The 22,953-nt window shown below is 41.4% G+C and overlaps 2 protein-coding genes across 4 annotated transcripts; one reads left to right on the top strand and one right to left on the bottom strand.

The window, feature by feature from the left end:
- Window positions 1-762: 762 nt before the first annotated feature.
- On the bottom strand, window positions 763-9,123 carry LOC112574472 (solute carrier family 2, facilitated glucose transporter member 3-like). The gene is made up of 13 exons (XM_025255569.1): window positions 8,839-9,123; window positions 8,397-8,526; window positions 7,943-8,103; window positions 7,670-7,795; window positions 6,797-6,967; window positions 6,311-6,418; window positions 6,001-6,083; window positions 4,736-4,834; window positions 4,407-4,619; window positions 4,100-4,175; window positions 2,788-2,915; window positions 2,214-2,363; window positions 763-1,447 (listed from the first exon to the last, which is right to left on the bottom strand). The coding sequence occupies exons 4-13, from the start codon at window positions 7,740-7,742 to the stop codon at window positions 1,436-1,438; spliced, it is 1,113 nt and encodes a 370-aa protein (XP_025111354.1). The 5' UTR covers window positions 7,743-7,795; window positions 7,943-8,103; window positions 8,397-8,526; window positions 8,839-9,123; the 3' UTR covers window positions 763-1,435.
- Window positions 9,124-11,910: 2,787 nt separating this feature from the next.
- LOC112574487 (solute carrier family 2, facilitated glucose transporter member 1-like) lies at window positions 11,911-22,953 on the top strand. Of its 3 annotated transcripts, XM_025255601.1 has the most exons (13): window positions 13,513-14,019; window positions 15,354-15,452; window positions 17,470-17,610; window positions 18,138-18,298; window positions 18,879-19,003; window positions 19,735-19,905; window positions 20,120-20,227; window positions 20,374-20,462; window positions 20,712-20,810; window positions 21,169-21,381; window positions 21,741-21,816; window positions 22,413-22,540; window positions 22,854-22,953. In XM_025255601.1, exons 1-13 carry the CDS (start codon window positions 13,993-13,995, stop codon window positions 22,950-22,952), a joined length of 1,536 nt encoding a protein of 511 aa, XP_025111386.1. In that variant the 5' UTR covers window positions 13,513-13,992; the 3' UTR covers window position 22,953. The 3 variants fall into 3 exon arrangements, with proteins under 3 accessions (XP_025111388.1, XP_025111386.1, XP_025111387.1); XM_025255603.1 differs by lacking the exons at window positions 13,513-14,019; window positions 15,354-15,452 and adding an exon at window positions 11,911-12,037; XM_025255602.1 differs by lacking the exon at window positions 15,354-15,452 and having other exon boundaries at window positions 13,515-14,019.

Below are 22,953 nucleotides of genomic sequence, written 5' to 3'. Positions count from 1 at the left end.
GTATATCAATCTCTCAGTTCATAACTTAAAACAGTTTCCAATGTTCCTGTCCGCAGTGTATCAGATCTCAGTACCCATTCAATATATCAGTCGCCTGTAACCATACTCACAGTGTGTAGAGTTGTCTCCCTTGCATCTGCAGTCAGAATACGAATAACACAAATCACACTGGTAATCTGCTACAGGCGGAATTTCCCTTCCCGAGAGGAAAGAAAACTCCGTGTAGCTCCACTACAGACGACACTCCAGGGCTGTACACAATGGTCGTGTCGCGGAGGGGGCTCAGTCACAGTAGCGGTACTCCAAGGTGACAACACGAAGCCACACATTGCATGGTGTTTCACCGAAGGCGATCGTGGAAAGATCTAGCGAGGAGAGGCCTCCTCCTTTAGATGGGCTCCAACACAATTTTTCCGTACACAAAAAAACCTTGACTAGGCAAGGAACTACTTCTAAACGCTGGCATCTACGCTTCTCCTCTTAACGAACACACAACGTCCTGCAACACAGGTCCATGCTGTTATGTCCGTCAATGCCGTCTGCCTCGTCTATATTTTTCGCGAGAGTGATCTCCCTTTGCCCGCTGACATTCTCACTCACTCTCCATTACGTGTTATTTACCCCTGCAGTTCCCAAACAGCGATGGGGTTAAACTAACCTAAAAAGATGGTCCGTGACACAGACACACACAAACACAAATTTTATCTAATTCTCTTCACCACATTCACTAACGTATTCGTCGAAATAAAGATAGACATAGGCTGCATCGATCTTATTGTTTATTGTGTTTGTCTTTGCAAATATCGGGTACAATCCTTAAATATCATATCTTTACACAAACGACGCTACATTAGTATAACTGTAATATTGATTAATATCACCAGGAAATGGCCTTTGCAATTTTTAATATCTCTTTGCATAATATCTTTCATCTAATATCGTGAATTAATACCTCTGCTCACTTACTTGTCCTAAATCAGGTGAGTGAATATCACAATTGAAGAATAATCCAATTACTTATACAAGAAACCTTTCAAAAACAAGTAGGAAAAAACTTGCTGAGTATATAATGTTGCTTTTTTTATCTGATCTGCAGACAAATTCACAAATCGTAGTCAGATATTTATTCGACCATATGGGTCGAAGAGCGTCCACAGGTGGCGCCATTGTCAGGATAAATCAGATTTGTTTGTTTTAATTTTGATGGTTTATTATTCTGGAAAATTCTGCTTATAATAATTAATTTCAAGGAAGAACATGTCTTCTGCAATGTGGGAAAGGATGAATAACCTCTCTTACTGACACTACGCTCGATAACTTAGCGTGAACTTCGTAATCTGTGAGCAGAAGATGACTAACAAAAGTCCTTCGATCCATGAACGGAAGTTGAGGAATTTTACGGTGTCACTTGGTAACTGTACACAGCTCGTCTGTGTTACAGTCGTGTCTGCAAATGTTATAAACGTTTACTTAGTCATGGAATAACCGCTGCCTTCCATGTCTACTCAGGCAGTAAAACGTCTGGAGTCCAGAATTACACAATACTGAAGTCAACACACACAGCAAGACCTCTACATACGAGTGAATCGAGACACGAGCCAAAAATTCATGGAACATTTGTTCTGACTTACGAGAGGAAATTCGATATACGAGCACGTAAAAGTGTTGTCTCATCAACTGATTCATTCAGCACCCGTCTGCTCTCCATCTGCCATCCTCCTCTTCTCCCACCTGCTTACCTCCATTATCGACAAGTCTTCGTCTCCTTCAAGGTAAGATTAATAAGCTTAACATATTCTTTTTTATTGTCTTATATATAGTATTGTGCCACTATATTATACTGTATTTACATCTATATTTACATATAAATTGTGTTGTTGTGGAAGGGTTGGAACGCATTAATATTATTTCCTTTAGTTTATATGGGGAAAGTAATTTTAATACATGAGTTTTTCACGTGCACGCTCGATTGTGGAACCGATTACACTCGTATGTAGAGGTAATACTGTATCTATATAATACTGTATACAAGGAAGTAAAGGTTTATAAAGATATCAATCCAAGCACAAAGTTTCACTCGGTAGCTTAACATACATGCAATGAATCCATAGTAAACCGCGCTCTAGACACCATTAAACATAATCTCTACTACAGATGTGTTGTGCATAAATGTATATGTAAGTGATTACTGCCCTTCACCACTAAACAATTACCCTCTCCTGTTGTCCTTCTACGGTATACTCTGTTTCTTCTTTTTCTTTTGCAAAACGCCCCACCGTCTCCGGTTGAAGAAAGAAGATAAAGACGAAGAAAAACGTCGACGTCCCCACGAATAGAAGAATAGAGTAAGCCCCAGAATACTCCTGTAACAGGAAATAGGACGGCATCAGAAAAAATCAAAATAAATAAATGATAGTGTTTCGGTTTGATCACACATACCTGTGCAGAATTCTCTTTGACACAACAAACATTGGTGTGAAGATCAACAACGGAGCCGTGAAAGCAGGTGTTGTCTATAGCAGACTTTGCAGAAACGTGTGGGACGGTAGGTTGTGAAGCTTACCGCTAACTGAAAGTCCACATCCTACACTGCAGTAGTCCTCCCCACCCCGGGCATATCAGTGAGTCATCTACACCAGCTCAACCAGTGACACACAAGCTGCTTCATATCCGATGGCAGAAGATCCCCAGATGTCTTGAGTCGTTCCTGCATTTATAGCATCCATGTCCTTCTGCTGAGATCTTTCTTACCAGTTATATTAGTACTTACTGAACTCATTTCATTACCTGCAGCATGGGGAAGACGTAGGTCATGACGAAGGAGGAAGCGTTCATCACTGTGACACCAATGGAGGACGCAGCCCCTCGAGCCTCCGCATCAAAGATCTCCGGGAGCAAGATCCAGGGCACCTGAGCTGCAGAAACACAGAGTTTCATCCAGTTAGACGATCGTCACAATAAACACAACAAACAGCCTCCTGTCCGATAAGACTTCAAAATAAAACATAGGTGATAGAATCTGAAGCATCAGGTCAGGTCAGGTCAATCCCATGCACGGTCCGGGCGTAGGGGGGACCGTCTGGCAGCAGCAACAGACAGAATTTTCCACCCGGTCCTGTCTTGAGCAGATGAGAGCAGGTCTGGCATCTCGCGTTCGGTCCATTCTTTGATGTTGGTGACCAGCTTTTCCTCGGACGACCACGACGACGGCTCCTTCGAGGTTCCTTGTAGGATCGTCTTGGACAGGGTGTTGTGGCGGGTGACGTGACCGAACCAGGCGAGCTTGCGCCGCTTCACTGTTGCCAGAAGGGGCTCATGTGGGCCCACGAGAGAGGTTACGGTGCTCCGTACGTATGCGTTGGTCTTGTGTTCGCGGTACGAGATGCGGAGCAGCTTTCTCAGGCACTTGTTCTCAAAGGTCTGGAGTTTCTTCTCCGTTGCGGCAAGCAGCGTCCAAGTCTCGCAGCCGTAGAGAAGGATTGACACTACGAGAGACTTGTACAGCCTGTGCTTGGTACTGAAGCTGATTGAGTTGCTTCGCAAGATCCTGTCCAGCCTGGACATTGCGGATGTTGCCATACCAATCCTGATACGGATCTCTGCTGTACAGCAACCATCTCTAGTCAGGGTGGCACCCAAGTACTTGAAAGCTGTTGACCTCCTCCAGTTTCTGGCCGTTCATGACGATGTTGCTGCTGTTGTCGGTGGTGGAAATAATCATTACTTTGCTTTTTCTGAGCTTATTTCCATGCCATAGGCCCCCGCTCGCCTGGAGAGTCTGTCCGTCAAATCCTGAAGTTCGTTGTTACTGCCTGCCATGAGGTCAATGTCATCTGCAAAGCGTAGGTTGCACAGGGGTCTGCCACCAATGGAGATTGAGGTAAGGTGGTTGTGGAGGGTTTCTTGCATGATTTTTTCAAGGAAGATGTTAAAAAGGATGGGAGAGAGTAGGCACCCTTGACGGACCCCGATCGTCATCGCGAAGAACTCGCCTAGCTGGTTGTTGAAGCATACAACTGTATATTTGGATGTTATGTACAAAACAAATGTAGGAATGAGTTTGCATCCCTATGAAGCACAAAGTTCGCATCACACAAACCTGGTCCGGCGGCGTGAAACAAGGCTATCATGAAAACGCAGACGACAGCAACGGTCGAGAGCCACGTTACTTGATCCTAGGGAAGGACAGAAAGAAGCGCGATATTTATTTTTGGAGGGGGTAATATTGATCTCAGAACATTTTTTATTCATTATAAACTTAATTACTTGATCTTGATTATAGGACAGGATTTGCATTGCAAGCTCTTGCCACGTAGTTAGCAATATTTAAATGAAGACAAGCTTGGCCAAGAAAGACATACAGACTAACACACCCGCGCATTGAAAATAAGTCTTTATAGCGATACCTGGTACCAGAGGGCTATAGTGAGGACGACCTCAGCCACGAGCATCCCCGCCAGGCCGCCCAGCATCATGACCCGTCGCCTCAGTCGAGCGACGAAAAAGAGAAGGATGATCGACACGCTGACGCCGACGACAACAAATGCTGGGGTCATGTACCTGGCCACGCGCTCCGACAGCCCCGCTGACTTCAGCACACTCACAGAATAGAACGCCACCTATGGCACAGAACACGGTGTGTGAGTAGAACGATACCTGTAGCACACCTTTATACAAAATACACTAGAAGAATGCCAATGACGACAGAACTTGTTATTTAACAGGAAAAACTCACAATCACGATGCCGGTGAAAAATGAGCAAACGAAAGAGCCGACCATGAGAATGACAGAACGTAGGTGTGACCTCGTCGTCAGCAGTCGTAACACTGTCACCTGCACACAGGATACTCTACAATGAAAACTGTAACAATATATGTAATTATGTCCCCTGTACATAGGATACTTTACAATGAAAACTGTAACAATATATGTAATAGTGTCACCTGCACACAGGATACTCTACAATGAAAACTGTAACAATATATGTAATTATGTCCCCTGTACATAGGATACTTTACAATGAAAACTGTAACAATATATGTAATAGTGTCACCTGCACACAGGATAGTTTACAATGAAAACTGTAACAATATATGTAATAGTGTCACCTACAATGAACATACTCTACAATGAAAACTGTAACAATATATGTAATTATGTCCCCTGTACATAGGATACTTTACAATGAAAACTGTAACAATATATGTAATAGTGTCACCTGCACACAGGATAGTTTACAATGAAAACTGTAACAATATATGTAATAGTGTCACCTGCACACAGGATACTCTACAATGAAAACTGTAACAATATATGTAATTATGTCCCCTGTACATAGGATACTTTACAATGAAAACTGTAACAATATATGTAATAGTGTCACCTGCACACAGGATAGTTTACAATGAAAACTGTAACAATATATGTAACACTGTCACCTGCACACAGGATAGTTTACAATGAAAACTGTAACAATATATGTAATAGTGTCCCCTGCACATAGGATACTTTACTCTGAGTATTAACATTATGTGTAATATTCTCGTCTGCACACAGGATAGCATTGTAACAATATGTGTCATACTGCCATCTGCATGCAAAGCAGTTTTCTTAAAATATTTCAATAGTGACATCTATAAAAAAAATTCTCTATAACCAATTTTTCTTACTTGTACACCAAAAATCTTCATCGACATTGCATGATGTCCATAGCTTTTAAAAAGTGATTATATAACATCAAGACTAAAAGGGATACGCTGATTTTTTTCCTGTCCAGGGTTTTCCGCAGAATGGAACCAAGAACAGGAGTTGGCACTTGAACACTGCCAGAAATATGTTAAGGCAAACAGGAGTCATCGTCTTCATCGTCAGAGTCGCCAGTGTCTGTCATCCCTTCACACTTATTACAGACACACTATGGTGAAGTTCAGGTGTGGGTTAGTTCTTGCTGGAAGTGGCCGGGAGCGTGTTTGTATCCATGACTTTTGTAAACAACTTACCTGTGTCTTTTTATGTGCTGAAAAAGCTTTCATGTCAGACAGCTCCACCTGCACGTTCATTGTTCCTCGTAATTTCTGTAAAGCTGCGAGCAAACATAGAGGGATCAAATAACCAATCAGACCACACATCGACATCATGACGGAATAGACTACAACCCTCTCGTTAAATGTTTCTTTAAAAGAAAGAAAATACTGCTAAAGCAAATTTTACAATTAATATTGTTAGCTTTAGATACAATGTATAGAGTTTGAAACTGAAACCACTTCTTTTTGAGTTCTGACGATACCTGGTGCTGACATATCGCATCACCTTTAAGAGCGGAGTCTTCTTTGTTCTTGACGAAGAGAAGAAAGGATGGACTTTCCACCACCCAGGGGAGGAGAATCAACTGGACTACACACACGACACCGGAGGCAGCTGATGACAAGAAGGTGTTGAACACATTAAGACATTCAACTGGATAGAGGGTGACTGCTCTCCCTTGCTTTCATATTTGTCCGTTGATCTGCGTCAAGTTTTGTGTCTGATGTTCATCAGTCCATCTGTTACGATATTTACTACGTTCCTCTGTGGATTTCTGTGCAGGCAGAGATATAGATAGACAAAATTCGTATATCTTGTGATTATTTTATCATGTTTTCCAAAATATATACACATTTACGAGGACTGCTAGTCAATAACCATGTAGTGACATGTCCTACACTTGGTTCCAGACTGCCAGCCTCCTCCTCTAACCCCACAAAGCTCCACTTACAGTCTTGAAAAGAATACAAACTTCTTTGTGAAAGAGCTCACCAGTTATACCGGGCCACAGCTCGGATGTTGCAAGAATCTCGTTAATGCTGATGATCCCCATGATAAGAACCCCGGACATGACACACAACATGTTGCCAACCATAACATGGCCAACCAGATGCCGAGGCATTACTTCGGCCATGTAGAATGGTGGCAAGCTTGCTGCAATACCTGATGCGTTTCAAAAAAGAAAATTAAGAATTATAAAGTGGGAAGCGGTGCGAAGCAAAAGATCAGACAAGCTAAAGCGAGAGATTAATCATATAAACTAACACACAAGGAATATAGTGCTTTGATCAATTTTTTTTAATCCTTGAATAATTCTGTTAAAAAAGAAATTGTAAGTTCAGATTCGTTTCAGCACGAAATGATTTTCACAAATCAAATGTTGTAGTAAACAGTCAGGTCGAGTCCTCGTAATGTCAGTTGCATGGTTGTGAATGAGCCAAGAAAACTGAAAATAAAATATAAAAAGTTATCCTCTAGATAAGGGGTGGACAATTAATTTTCCCAAGGGGCCGCATGAGAAATTGGGATGGTTTTAGAGGGCGGGACTAATATAGTTAACTCAGTTTTACCCAATACTGTATATATAGTATATATACTGGCGGGAGGGCCAGCGGGCGGGCCGGTCAGAGACAGGAGGCGGGCCGCATCCGGCTCGCGGGCCGGCCTTTGCCAAGGTCTGCTCTAGATGGCTGCCATTCGGTGCCTATGTAGCTATCTCCCTTCGTTCAGAGCACGAGGCGGTTACCGACCCTTACCACCCACCCTTTTTATTATTATTATTTTTATTTTTTATTTTTTTTTTTTTTGTTTGTAAAAGATGCCACTTAGTATGCGAAATCATGTGACGAGAAAAAGCACTCGCACCGCACATCACGCCTGCCAACGCTCGCCCCACAAACAGCATTTCCGGGGCCCTGGCCTCCACTGTCAGCCCCATCAAGCAGTGCAGCCACCACGCCCAGAACAGCAGAGACCAGCAGCAGCATCTTCCTTCATTTCATGAAATGAGAAATATATATGTTTATTTAGTGGAAAATGCGTTCTAGAATATTTGTTTACTTATTGATTTGAACGCTTACACACACACACAGTAGTTACAAAGTGTAATCATGAGCAGATTAGCAGTATTCAATGTACCTTCCTATGGCATCCGCTGTGTACTGAGTCAGTGGTGAGCCAATAACGGAACCAAGGGGCACGAGGGCCGACAAGAGAGCGTAGTAAGACGTCAGACGATCATCAGATAGTGGGCCTTGACCACGTGATATAGCTGTCTCGTTCATAAAGTGCTTTATAAACTGCAAAGCCAATTTTGAACAAAGAAAAAAGTTATTTTTCTCTAAGCCAACTACATCTTTTGCCTCCCACCAACCACCCGTGCTGTCACTGCCAGACTCAAACAAACTAGTCAAAATCTCTTCAAACTAATCAGGTGAAGATGTTTTAAATTTCACACCGTCCTTCTAGCTTTTTATAGATCGACCAAAACTTGACAAAACCTACATCGTTGACGGTTAGACTAACTGTGGAGCAAATTGTCAATTGGACTTAAGTCGTACTGTATGATGCGATCTTTACATAGCCTTCTTACGTCCCGTGGTGAGTTGAGGGCCGACCCACTAAGTCCAGTAGCCACTTGCCCAGACAGGGTGCAGATGACTGTCACCACGAGCGGCCAAGGAGTTCTGGAACACCTCTTTCTCATTTTGCACACTGAGTTTCTGCAACACGAGACTCAAGTTTGAGTTAATTAATCAGGCAACCCTCGGTAACATCTCCTTTAATTTCCTTTGATTTCCAACATCATTAATTTCTCGGTGTGTAATGCAATGAGTTTGACATCCATTTTTGAATATGTTATGATAACTGAGCTTTATCTTATTCAGTTCATTCAATCTGAAAGATTTTTATTCCAAGTAGTTTCAATCTGTTTACATGATAGAAAGTCATGTTTATAAATCCGTGCATGAAAGTGAACTCGTGAAAGCGACTTGAATTATTGTTGTAAAATATGTCTGGGGCTGAAAACTTACCTCAGACTTTTCCGAAGTCAAAGTCATGTTGCAGTATTCAGGATGCTACAGTTACAACAACTTCTTCTCGCAATGGTCGTCTGTTTGTTGGGTTGTCGTCCCTTATGTAACTGAGACACTGGGTACACCCCACAGCCAAAAGGTCGACTGTTTGCTATGCCACGCTCTGGGGTCACGAATAAGAACTCGAAGAACACACTCTCCTGTACGTGCGTGCGTGTCCGTGTCTATGTGTAGTGTACGTTCGTGCATATGTGTGTGCGTGCTCTCGTATATCTGTGAGCCTGATTGTGTGTATATATATATCGTACACCCGTGCACGCATGTCACATGATGTGGATTCAAAGATTTGTCTATACCTATCTCCATCACGTAATCATTACTGCTATCACGTCACCTCTGCTCCTTTCACGGCCACCGACTAGCGACATCTAGTGTCGTGCAGATAAAGTGCAGCACACGTCACCAGCACAGAGGAGTAACCTGGTCTATATAAACACCATAATCTCTCCTTCAGTAGCAAGATGCATATTTGAAACAGTCTACATGTCCTAGAGTCGGGTTGGGGTTGTCGAGTCGGGTAGCTACCCTGTAACCTGAATTTTGCAGGAAAAGAATCCCTCTGGGCTGAGTTACATACGATAAATCTCTAAATCAGAACACTCTATAAAACGGGTTGGTGACATTTTTAGAAGTATTTTAGTAAAACTGGTTTTGAACAAAATATTCGTGACGCCACGTCCCATCACCGCACGTTCTATCAACAAAGCAAATGGTGGACAAAGTTAAGAAACAAAGAAAATTTTTTTTCAGAAGTCTCAGAAGTGGTGCTATTGGAGGAGTTCTCAAAGATCAACTTGACTGGTTTCCGTTGTTTGTTTTTTTTAACATCAGTAGATATAGGCGATATAAAACTAACCTTTTTGTCTCATAGCTTGCTAACAATTGCGCTCATCATCTACCATTATCATTAGTTATCTTCAGATTAATGTCATATCTTACATCACGGTAATAAATTATCGTTCTTCCGCACACATTCTTCATTTTCATTCATTTTGAATAACTGTTTTACTAATCATCCCAATGTCCATTGTCATTATCTCTTTAGTTCTTATACTCAGTTCCTCACTCTCTTTTTTCATTATCATCCTTTGTTTACTCTTAAGCCACTCTCTGCTAATGTCGTCTAGGATAAAGCCATGTACAAGCGTTGGATGTCCTTCTGCAGATCCATGTAACATAATGTCATGCATGCCGCGAGAGAGGACATACTCGTGCTTGTACGTGCCTTTATGTTGACATGTCCCGTTGCTACAAGCAACACCATTGGACAATCCTGCCTTAGCGTGAAATAACGGTGAGTGGCGAGTGGCCTCCTGATGGTACGAGTGGACGTGCACGAGCATCTGATACGCCATTAATCACTGGCGAAACGAGACTTGTGGACGCTGGCCGTGTCCTCCATCGAGGTCTGTGTACTTCCAGTCGCAATTAGCACGTGCTAGAGACATCTTCACTTTCGTCAAGAGTCCAAGTTCAAGTCGTCTTTGATCTCTATCACAATTTTGATTCCACCCTTCAGTTGAGTCGGAACAGTTGAATCAACTCGCTGTCGTTGTAATCCAACATTGGGTCCCGTTCTGATACCCTCTTCATGTGCACCCGTCCATTCCACCTTCAGAGCTGTTTGTGAGAGACCTGATTCGCCAATTTGATTATCGCTAAAAAGCGATTTAAAAACAGTTTTGGGCGATTTTAGAATAAGCTCCGAGCTGTTTGAAATTTAAAAAGAGAAAATCGTTCTTTAAATGAATCTGAAGTGTTCGTGCAACACCTTTAAGCGACTTCAAAGCATTTTAGTAAAACGCTTCTAAACTTGCTTCTAAAAACAGTTTTAAGATTTAAAAGCATGTTGTGCTGCTCAGCCCTGGAGAGTAAAGTATCTTAGGGGCTTTATACATTTTTATTTTTGAAGCAGATCACTGTTAAAGGTGAGAAGGTGAGATAAGAATAACATCAGAAAATTCTTTGTATCTTCTGAGTTTAGGACGAGGTCAGACATGTCTCCTCCTGTTTGCTCTGTCGTTAAAGCGTGACCAGACCATCAAAAATTGTAATCATACTCTATAACTTAAACTAACCGTAACTGCCAATCTCCTAATCAGAATTTTTTTTAAATATTAAAATGAAACTATCGCAGTTAAGCGTTGACACACCCTTTAAAGTTGTAAACAACAAAACCCTTAACCTATTGCGCTGTCGTAATGACTGTCAAGCTGATTTATTTACTTTATGATTTAAAACATAACAGTCTCCTGTAAGTGTCTCCTTCAAACAGATTACCAACATGAGCTCCATCGAATAAACAGACAACATGGAAGACGTAGCTTACTCACGGAGCCTTCTACTGTTTGTTCTGGATGAATATGTGTATACGTGTGTGTGTGTGTATGTTGGGGTCTATCTGTGTAGGATACCCTGATTAAGATTGATATTCACCTGCAATCTTAAGCAAACATGACAACTACCTGTTCTGCACAAAAGAGCCGTGGAAAGACCGGCCGTTCTGAGGCGGGTGTGTACTTAAGGTCTTCAAACTTTATTTTATTATTTAGATGTCAGGAGGTGACACCACAAGCGATATTGCAAGTCTAGTAGCTGAGATTGAGGAAATGTGGACAGGATAAAAAGAGAAAGAAAGCACGAGTGTGAACAAAGGTCGGTAACTGTCACACTATTTTTTTTTAAGTTTACTGGAACAGGCCGTGAGTGATGTTCTTTAAATAAAACTACATAAATGAAGAAGAGGGGAATTGAGGGGGTAAAAGGTCAGTAATTGTCACCATTTTTTAGGGGTCAGGGGAGCAGGGGACTGTCGCGAGGAGCGCTGTGTTTTCAAAGACTCACCTGGAAAAAAGTGACAGGTGGGGGGGGGGTGGTTGTTGGGCAGAAAGAGAGAGAAATGAGAGGAGGGAGGTCAGATGAAAAAAAAGAAGTAAGTCAGAAGGGAGGGAGGGTCTAGTCGCAATGGTGCCCCATGACCTCCCACCCATCTAGAACAAGCTGGCGCACGGCATTTCCAGTGCAAACATTGCTGACGGGAGGATAGTTAACCCTTTCCTACGACAGGTGAATAGTAGATTCCCACTTCCTCTCAAGCTTTTGCTCGATCATGGCTGTCACTGTCGAGGCATCTATAGTAAGTACCGCGTTTTTCTACTCGCTGATATGCACCCGTATTTATAAATAATCCACTTCAACCCTTTTAGCATGTTTACAGAGATAATCTGCGGAGTCAAGATTCACGAAGGTTTAAAAGGTTTGAAAAGCTACAGATTTAGCAAATAATATATAAAGTAAAGTAAGGCAAATAAAGTTTACTTCCCTTTATCCCCTCCATAAGAATTTTACTTTATACTTTAAAAGATAGCAAAAGGTAAATCGGTAAACAAAGCTTTTGACCAATTGCTAACTCGTGTTTTAAATTGTGTACATCATATTGTTCACGCTGATCACCTGACGATCTTCTTCTGCCTTCTTCCGAGGAGAAGCCGGCTATCACCACATCGTGTGCTGTTGTGTCACACCAACGCTTCAGTTTTGTCATTTGTTTCTTCTCTGCAATAATTATTTTCTTCCTGTGCACTAAGCTGACCTTTCTGACAGGCAAGCACAGTTGTTACTGTAAAACGGCTGAATGCCGATGGTGGAGAAAATGCGATTATTATTAGTAACACTCATTTCGCGCATTCCCTCTCTGACGAGGGAGTTCAATGCGCATCACAAAAGAGTTCCACACACAAAAAGACATCAAATGGATACAACACATACAATGAAAGGACAATGGCTGCTTAAATTTGTCCATTAAGTCCAATGTTGCTCTTCCACAAGATTTAAGACATGGTTCTGTACGCCATAAAAGCAAGGATATCATCGGTGAGTGGTTACATCTGCATTTATTGACCATTTCAAACAAGAACAATATTTTGACAGGAAGCACTTCATGCTAGACAGGTCATGTCTTAATGATTACCTTTTATAAAAAGATACATTGCTCTCACTTGCGGTTGGGGAGAGGATGATGGCGCACACTCTAGTCCGTTTGATACACAGCGTTCATCTTGCAGCTGACCCGCTAACCTGACCTGACCGGACCTGACCCCGCAATAATTATAATTTTACATGCGATTTCCATGTGTGTTGATAATTGAACGCCCAGACAGTCACTGACGACTGTAAAAAAGATGTGACCGCCTACTTTATTTATGCAGGGTCAATCTGATTATTTATGTGTGACATGTTACTTCTTTTTTTTTTTTAAAGCAGATAGTAAAACTCTGGTTCATTCCTAAATAAAAAACAAACTTTTTTTTTAAATCTTAATTTACTAATCATTTATAACGGTGGTTGCTGGTGTCTTAGGTTAGTGAGTGCATCCACGTACACAGGTGCGCCATACAGGTAGAAATGTGTCCATGTTTTATGCTGCTGTTCTGGAGACAAAGCACTTCACCTGCATTTTCCACTCACAGCGTCCTTACATAAAACAGTTTTTAAAGTATTAGTTACAATGTAAGGCTCTCAATAGCTAAGCTTCATTTTTTATTCATATCTTTAAGTACTCATCCATCATTCTCTTATCGTCTATTCATAGGTTATTGTCGTTCATGAGAAGATGCATATTGTGACACTAGGGTAATAAGAATAATGTATCCTGTAGCAGTTAGAGCAAACTGCTACCTCAAACTTTGTATTAACCCGGTGGTAATGCTGTAGACATCTATCTCCTCGTTTCTGACGGAGTTAGCAATGATCTGTCAGCGATGACACTAGAAACAGCTGCGGCGGCAGGACCGGTTGTAAGGTGATGACCACGGCTGTTTACTTTTCTACACTCCTATACCACGGTGGTAGGCAGTGATTACATCAAACATCTGTACCCTCGCGCCAAGTTTATCTATATAGAACGAACTGTCATGAGCATGGAGATTTTGCACACACTGAAAGGACAGCGGTAGATGTCGCTGCTCGCCTCTATATAAGTCCAGCACTGCACTACACCTGTCCTTCAACGGAGGAGCACTGGAAACTTCAAGTATTTCCTCGATTTGCGAGTGTTTTGAGCCCAACTGTCACGTGATCTGTAACTCCATCATGAATGGCACTACAGAAAAAAGCGAGGTAAAGATACGGTCGCCTAATCTTTTTGTACATCGAGTGGTATTTAACAATTATTTGTTACTTGAGGATGTTATTTCTCTTTGTTTATTTGTTTCTTTACGGACATTTAGTCATGGACAGCAGTTTTGTTCATCTTTCTTGAAGGGTGATTCCCTTGAAACAAACACAGTCTTAACGTCTTCATGTGTACACGTATGCAAATTAAACTGGGATGTGGTTGAGCGCATGCGTGTATGTTTGCAGACATTGTAATTGTATTGTGACAGGTCTCTGAATGTTTACAGAACCTCCCTTTCCCCACTTCTCCTATTTCGCCCACTGCGATATTTGCTAGTGGTTAAGTAATTCGACTTCGTGTCTGACCGCTGCCATCTTTGCTAGGTGTCGCTAGTGTCTGTATTTAGCCTCGTTGCCAGTTCACGACTTCGCTGGCGATTATTTTGATGATGTTCAGAGCAGAGTTCAATCAGATATTTAAGTTGTCCTGATGAAAAGCTCAGTGTGAGATGTTACAGCATAAGCTACCATTGAAGTAAACGCTATCAACTGACTGACAATAAACCCTCGCAGTGAAGGTTACGAGCGGAAGGCCACCTAATGATAACAATTAATAATCTCAAGTAGCGATTAACGACTAGACCGCGAGTAACATGGACTCTCAAAGCTGGGATTCGTTTTAATTAAATTGTTTATTTAGCCAAGGTTATTTCACACCCAGTTTGTAAAGAGTGGCTAGTTTTATATTGTGGTTGGTATAACTGTACATCGTATGCTCCCTAATATTATTAATTTTAATTAATTTTTTAAGACAACTAATGAATGTATATGAAAAAGGAATTGGTCAAGTAATTGTTATTGTGGGAAAAAGTGTGTGTATCTTCATTTGTAGTACTTACTGCATAAATAGTTTTCAGAATAATACCCTGGCAGCACAGAAAGTGAAAACACATGGGTCCCACGTGTTAGTGTGTAATATTGGACCTAATCTTTCATCAGGGAACCCATGTGTTTTTGACATTCTGTGCTGCGATGGTGAGGGATACATATGTCGACTCTGTGAATGGCTTGGCATACTCTTAGTGCAGGTGTTATACTCTTCGCGGTTACAGAAGCATCCATCAATGACATTATTTTATGTACGAACAGTTTTACGTAGACTGTCAAAGTAAATATAGGCAGCGAAGTAAAAAAATTGACAAAAATTATATAGGTAATAGGTATACATTTTATCTACCTTGCTAACTTTACACCTGAGCTCTTTCGTTCTAGATATCAAACAAAAATAAATTAAGCGACCATTAGAAATGAGACATTTCTTCTGCGTTCGTATATAGCTTGAACCTGTCGAAAAACATTTGCTCGGCAAGACCTTTGACAGTCACCATGACGACAAGACTTGGCCTGCCGAGAGCACTCATCCTCTGGTCTCCAAGGTGAGAGTAATTGCCAGCTGCTAGTGTAAAGCTTGTACTGGTGACATACCTGCCGAGTCACCTTTGCTTTCTCCCAGGTGAATGAAAGGGTTGACGGTGGAGGGATAAAAACCTGAGGTTTGATTTCTGTGCCCTTCTGCCCTCTCCCTCTGGCAGCTGATGCTTGCATCACAAAGGTTACTGCAGCAGCTTAAAGGGAAGCAAGCGTGGATGAGAGCTGACCTCATTCAGTCCCCTGCGGCTTGAGGACTTTCTTTCTCTCTCCTAATGGAAAAGTACTGTCACCCAGTAAGGATCGCAAAATGCATGGTTTCAGATCACATCTCTAACTACACTTTTTTTTTCTCCAAATGTAGCACTTTGCGAATCTTGGAGCTGGTCACGTGATTTTTCTAGTTGTATTTACAGTTACAGGTTTTCCCCTTTTCTAAACCTGTTCATTATAGTTCGAGCTGAACCACTTTAAAGACCTGTGTGAACCACTTAGACACACTACTCACACGACAGAGAAATTCAAACACTCGCACACACTTTCTCCACAGCTTACTTTAACAAATTTACTCTCAGATAAAATTACAGCAATTTAACACCTCCCTGAGCGGGACATTCGTTCCCATTCCTGACAGAAAGTAGATAAATAGAAGATAACACCAAAGGTGAGCAAATAGGACAGTTTTGTGGTCCACCTTAAAGAAAATCACTTTGGGGAATAAGACAGACAGAAAGAGAGCGTGAAAAATAAAAGAAAGGATATAATTTATTTTATAAGACTACCAATTCACCAATCCAGACCGGAGCGATGTTTTTTCTCCATCTTTCTCCGTACCCACGCAGCCTCTTCCTACACCTCCTCCCTGATATTGTAATATGAAATTTGCTTGCTTGCTTTCTATTTCCTCTTACCTTCCACTCCTAGCAACTAGGTCTCCAGTTGTATCTATGCACATGAATAACCACTCGTCTTACACACGAAAACCTGCGAGGCTCACGTGAAAAACATTCCTGCTACATTTTCTTCTGGTTTTTTTTTTTGTTGTTGTTTTTTGTTTTTTTTTGGCAACTGATTGTCGAGCAGTTGACGGTAGTTTGCTCAATCTCTTTTCTTTACTCTGTTTTTTTCAGGTAACTTCTTTCAAAAGAGAAAATTTTTTTTGTCTACTCAGAAAAGCCCGCATTCATCTACATTAAATCTGTAAGCGTGGTGAAGAAACGATAAATTATTTGACATGTCTGTCCTGTCCCGATATGGAATTTTTTAGTGAATATTAGAATATTTAGTGAATATCAGAAGGTGACGTACCTATGATTGTCTTATTTCTGGAGATTCCATCTCAACAAACACTCATGTCTCTCTTTAGACACCCATCTTACTAGAACAAGAACAGCAAGGAGAGTGCATGCTGCTTTTTGGTAACCTATACCTGGGGATCGAACTTCCTCCCTTCCCTCGCTTTTACCCCAGTCCGACCCCTTGCTGCTTCTCCCTCCCCTCGACGACTTCTACTACTTCTCTCGGTGTGACTGATTCCTAGAGAGCTTGGACATGTCCAGCAGCTATTTGTGCTATTCCAGAGAAGTCCACCAGTAGGACATTGACCTGTAGAAATAATAATCTGTCTCCTCTTTTGACAAACGATCTTTACATAAATAGTATTAGTGTTTATTCGTGTACGAACAATGGACGTAATAAGAGATTGTTAATAAATTTCTGCATGACAGCTTCATAAAAGCTTAAACCTTTAATTACATCAATAGAAAGGTAAAAGTAGCAGAACTACTTTTACTGATAAATACTAACACGTGATAAAATTATGTTCATCTGTAAATTCAAACTCGAAGAATAAAACAGAATACTTTCATGTCATCCTCGAAACATCACCTTTGAACCCTAGTTATATTTCCTAACTAAAAATACATGACTAAAGATGTATCACCAGAGTCAGATGGCTTTGACTAATCAAAATGATAATTACCTAATTACAGCCACGTGACTCACCACGAACTTTTCCTACAACAGGGGGATGAAAAGCAGGTCAGCCAGGAGGGAAACAAAAAGTCCGGCAGAACGACCTGGCCACTGATAGCCACAGTCACGTGCACACTGTTTGGAATGTCGGCCACTGGAATATGCAAATCAGCTCTCAACTCTCCTCAGAATGTAAGTAGACTAGCTAGGTTATGCTATATTTAGCGATGTCAGTCTGTTGTGATGCTGAAAACGATGTACATCGTGAGTGAGTCAGATGAGAAAATAAAAATTTGGTTTGTTGGGGACTTCAGTAGCCGATAGTTTGTGCTGATGATAAGAAAGTCGGGGTTGAGTTTGATAGAAATGTAGAGTTTGTTGTCCTGATCATAGAAAGTGAACAAAATTATCCCAATTTCGCATTATATAATAAACTCTTTCATTTATCTAGGTATCTCCCAAAAGACACACGAAAACGCCAGCATGCTGAAACAAGAACTGATTTTAATACTCATTTATTTATTGTGCTGGTGGTCTAAAATCTATACATTTCTGCTTTTTTATTTTTTTTTTTAGCTTCTGGAAATATCTTTTTATGCTGGTTTTTATTTGCTGTGTTGAGGTGTGCCCCACGTGGCGAGATGAAGTTTGCTTTGCTTCATTGAAAACCTTGACCACATTTACCTGATCTCCATCCATGTTGCAAATCTCTGCTGCAGTTTATAAAAAGCTTCATGAACGAGACAGCCATCTCACGGGGTCACGACCCCCTGACACACGAGCAGGTCACCTCACTCTACGCCTTGCTGTCCGCCATTCTGGCGCTAGGGTCATGCGTGGGGTCACTGCTGACACAAAAGGTTGCGGATTCCATTGGAAGGTAGTTTGTCTTTCACAACAGGCGGTACACAAGAAAATATTGTTAAAAGTGAAATCTCATTATCAACCGAATCCTCTATTAATCCACCAGTCAATAAATAAAGGAAGCAAACAAGACATCAGTGAACAGGTTTACAAGCACACATGTATGCATGGATGCGTATTTTCCATGAATTAGTTTTTTTTAGTTTGGACTGAGGAGTGTAAAATCTACAATTGTTCAATGACTTCTTCTCAGACACAGAGAAGATACTATTGTCAAAGTCTGCCAATCCAAAACACAAAGGAAGAAAACCATCCCGAACAGGCACGAAAACAATGAAAGACACGAGGAATAGTTTAGCTTAATAACTACGAGTAGTTTAGCTTAACAGCAACGAACTGTTTAGCTTAATTGTTAAGATTATTATTTACAAATATCTTTGCATAAGAATTGTTTAGCTTAATATTGAGAAATAAGTTTGACAGTGATAGATAATATATTGTAGCGTGAGCCGGGAATACTATCAGAACAATGTGGGTGGAGCTGCGCCCAATGTACTTCTCTATCTTACGGTTTATTTCATTGTCTCATCATCAAGAAAGTTGGTGCTGCTGGTTATTGGTGTCTTGGGAGTGGTGTCCGCTCTACTGATGGGGTTGTCAGTGGAGGCCAGGAGCCCGGAGATGTTGTTTGTGGGGAGAGCGATAAGTGGAATAACTATTGGTGAGGCTCTTTACTGAGATGAAATGTGTATAGTGCGGTTTTGATTGGGGCACAGAGTTTTATAAGCTCACTCATTTTTAATGACCATTATATGAGTGAGTAATCGGTCTTATTTAATGTTTAAAATTGTTAAACACGAAAGTGTGTGTCCCATAGCGTGGTCAGAACAGATGAAAGATGACAGCATCATCATTATCTTTTTCGAATGTCCGCTCAAGGTGCTCGCTGGCGGCGGCCCATAATAATCATTGTTATGGCATTCGCGCAATCATGACGAGGCGATAAGGCGTATTATTTTAATATGTAGATCAACTTGATGATGAGAGACTCATCCACCGTCCCCTAATTTTTCAACGGGAGGGGGGGTTTGCTGCATCCGGGAAAAAAGGATACATGTACCTGTGAAGAGCTGCGAGCAGCTGACGCGCGACGACGAAAGGGCTCTTGGGCTCGCGAGACTTACACAAGGAAGGTAGACCGTCCCTTAATTCTCCCCATCCGTTACACACCCAGCGACGGGCCAACACAGTACGAGAAGAACAACACGGACAGCCGAACAATCGCCGACACGCGACAGTGATTAAAGTTAAGAAAATTGTAAATGTTGTTTTGCTCATACATACAGCTGGTAACTTTGATACTGCGGTTCATCAACTGTTGATAACGGAAACCTAGAAATGGTTTTGAGGTATTTTGGTTTTTCTGGTCATTTGTTTGTATTTAAACATCAGGTTTTTCAACAAGCTTGCCGCCATTTTTCATGGCGGAGGTACTGCCACGCCACCTGGTTGGTCCGGTGCTGATGGCCAGCCAGATGTGCAGCATGATGGGTTCATTGGCCATCGCTATCCTCAGCTTCGATGAGATCTTTGCGACGCCTGAACTCTGGCCCACCATAGTTGGTGAGTTTAGACAGAGATCATATCCACCTTCTCTGCGTGTCTGGGACGTAGTTGTGAAGCGAGAGTAAGTCGTTCCCCCAGGACAAAATCAGGAACTCAAGGAAATGAGTCTTGTTTCTAAAGTTTGCAAGCTATGTTCGGAGCAATAATTATGGATTAAGAAAGGGGGATGATTCCTGATATTGATGCAGACAATTTTTTTTTCTGATGACAGGTGTCCACGGTGTGGTGTGCTTTCTAATGCTCGTCCTCTTACCTTGGGTGGTGCAAAGTCCGTCCTTTCTACTCCTCGCTAAGAATAACGAGAAGGCTGCTTTGACAGGTGAGCAGGTGCTTTGATGTACAGCTGTGAGTACTTTACATGTTTTGTGCTGCTATAAGTAGTAGTATAATTAATTATGACACTCCTAGAAAAATGTTGAGACACTGCTCAAGCTGTAATAACCTTTTCTCATTCAAAATGTGCAGCTCTGCAAAAACTACGGGGAACAAGTTATGTTCACGAAGAAATCTCGGAACTGAAGGAGCTTGCCTTATCCAAAAGTAAAAAGTCAAAGGTAAACCTGTTTTTAAATATTTTCTTCATCATTTTTCTCCTGAACTGCAATTAAACTGAAACAATTCCAATATTTTTTCTGCAAAAATGTAATACGAGCACGTGATAAACATTTTCTTAAATAATAATACATTAATATTTACTCTGTTGACTATATTACAAAAGGAATTCGTCATGTCTGTGTGTGTGCATGCGTGTGCGTGTTTCGATGGGTGTGTTTCACTTCCATTCACCCGGTGCGTGCGAGCAGTTGACAGTCATACAGCTTCTAAGAGACCGATCACAAGCACGAGCCTGCGTTGTCAGCATCGGATCTTTCATCTGCTGGTTCTTCACGGGCGTCGTCACAGTAAGTGTGTTTTCCTGTATGATCCAGTCCACAGGACATCATCGAATGATCGGTATATTACATAACCACGTGACAGTGCATCTCCTGTCACGCTTAGTGTCAGCCGTGTTTAAGGGAGCGATTTGCTTTCTTTTAATGGCTCATTCTCTAACCAACCTTCGATTTCGTCTTTCCATTCACTCCTTTTTCTTGTATTTTTTTTCTTTGTTGTTGTTGTTGCTTTGTTTTTGTTTTTTGTTTTTTTTTTTTTTTTGTTTTTATTTTATTTATTTTTTTTGTTTTTTGTTTTTTTTGGTTTTTTTGCTTTGGCTGTGAGTGGACGTGGGTATCTTATCACTTTTGTGACTGTGTCCTGTAGGTCGTGTTCTACTCAGTGATTCTGCTGCAATCTGCGGGGCTGAGTTTACGCGTATCAAGATACATGTCATCGGCAACAATCGTCCTGGGAATCGCTGTGGTTGTCGTCCTCATCTTCTTTATCCCGCGACTGAAGAGACGTCACATGATGCTAGGTGGCCTGGCGGGCATGTTTCTGTCCGAGCTCGTCCTAACCTTGGCCCTTGTTTTCAGGGTAAGTGAATAACACTTACACCTACTTGTGGAGCTCGTTGTCGCCAGATGGATGAGGCTAGAGGTACAATTACAGCAAAGCACTAGACCTTCACCATTATCTGTGGCTGGTAGAGTTGTACCTCGGGTAGCAGTAACGTTTGACTTGTGTAAACAGTCAAGCTAACACATTAGTCTTGCCCTGGTCCCACCTGATGACTCTCTTAAGAACGTTCATTATTATCGGAATACAGCTTAGCCACGATGTCTTAGCAAACAGTGAGAACTGTGATTTCTCGTTTATTACATTAAATGACGTTTTGTACACTATACATATTTGTACGTTATTTGTAAAAAAAATCTCTTTCTGTGCGTCGTCAGAACCAAGCAGACTGGCTCAAGTATGTCGGCATCGTGTGCGTCCCTCTCATCGGCATGTTCCACGCCCTGGGCCCAGGTGTGTCCTGTGACGTCATGTCTGTCACACTGTCAACTGGTTTGGCTGGCAAATTTTCATTCAGACTCGTTTTCTACCCTTTTCAGTCATCCATTAATCTGATTAATGTAACCTGCATTCGTAACAGATGATTAAGGGGAATTGTAAACCTTTTTCTTCACACACTTCACTTATTCTTAGAAAGGTAAAGTTCAAAAAAAATTGTACAAGCACGGTAATTCTTAAACACGTAATAACTAGAACATGTCATGCCAACACACGTCATTCTACAACATGTAATGCTACCATACGTCATTCTACAACATGTAATGCCAACATACGTCATTCTACAACATGTAATGCTAACACACGTCATTCTACAACATGTAATGCTACCATACGTCATTCTACAACATGTAATGCTACCATACGTCATTCTACAACATGTAATGCTAGCACACGTCATTCTACAACATGTAATGCTAGCACACGTCATCTAAAGCATGTAATGCTACCATACGTCATTCTACACACACTATTTTTCTCTCTCCATCACTCTACCCATAACAATGGTAATGACGTAAAAGCATTTAATGCTAACAAACTGTGTTTGACAGCTCCCCTCCCCTGGATCCTCCTGCCAGAGCTGTTCGATACCGAGGCCCGCGGGGCAGCGTCTTCTGTTGGTGTCACGACCTTTTATTTGTCCTTCTTCGTTGTTGGCTACGCTTTTCCACCCATGCAGGTAAAATTAGTAATGTGTAATATAAACGTAATATAAATTACATAGCACATACATAATTCGTATAGATTATGTGTAGTTTGCAATGTGTTCCACTGTGAAGACGAGTCTGTGGATGCACGTGGAAGACCAGTTTGTATGTGCATTTGTGCTCAAGCATAAAAGTGTGTGTGCGCGTGTGTGCGCGTGTGTGCGAGAGCGAGAGAGAGATTGTGTGATTGCAATATTGAAATATGTTTGCGGTAGGCTGTTTTAGAATTTAAATGACTTTTAAATACCGAAAATAAATAAATCTCCAATATTTGTTTCATGGCAGGAGGCAATAGGGCCTTACTGTATTCTTCCTTTCATGGGGATGTCGGCGTTTTTCTTCGTGTTTTTCTTCTTCTTCAACCTGAAACTGCTGGACGCTTAGC

This window comes from Pomacea canaliculata, linkage group LG10 (genome assembly GCF_003073045.1).
Source record: "Pomacea canaliculata isolate SZHN2017 linkage group LG10, ASM307304v1, whole genome shotgun sequence".
Lineage (NCBI taxonomy): Eukaryota > Metazoa > Mollusca > Gastropoda > Architaenioglossa > Ampullariidae > Pomacea > Pomacea canaliculata.
Note: the sequence above shows the minus strand (reverse complement) of the source record. Positions and strands in the feature narration are given on the sequence as shown.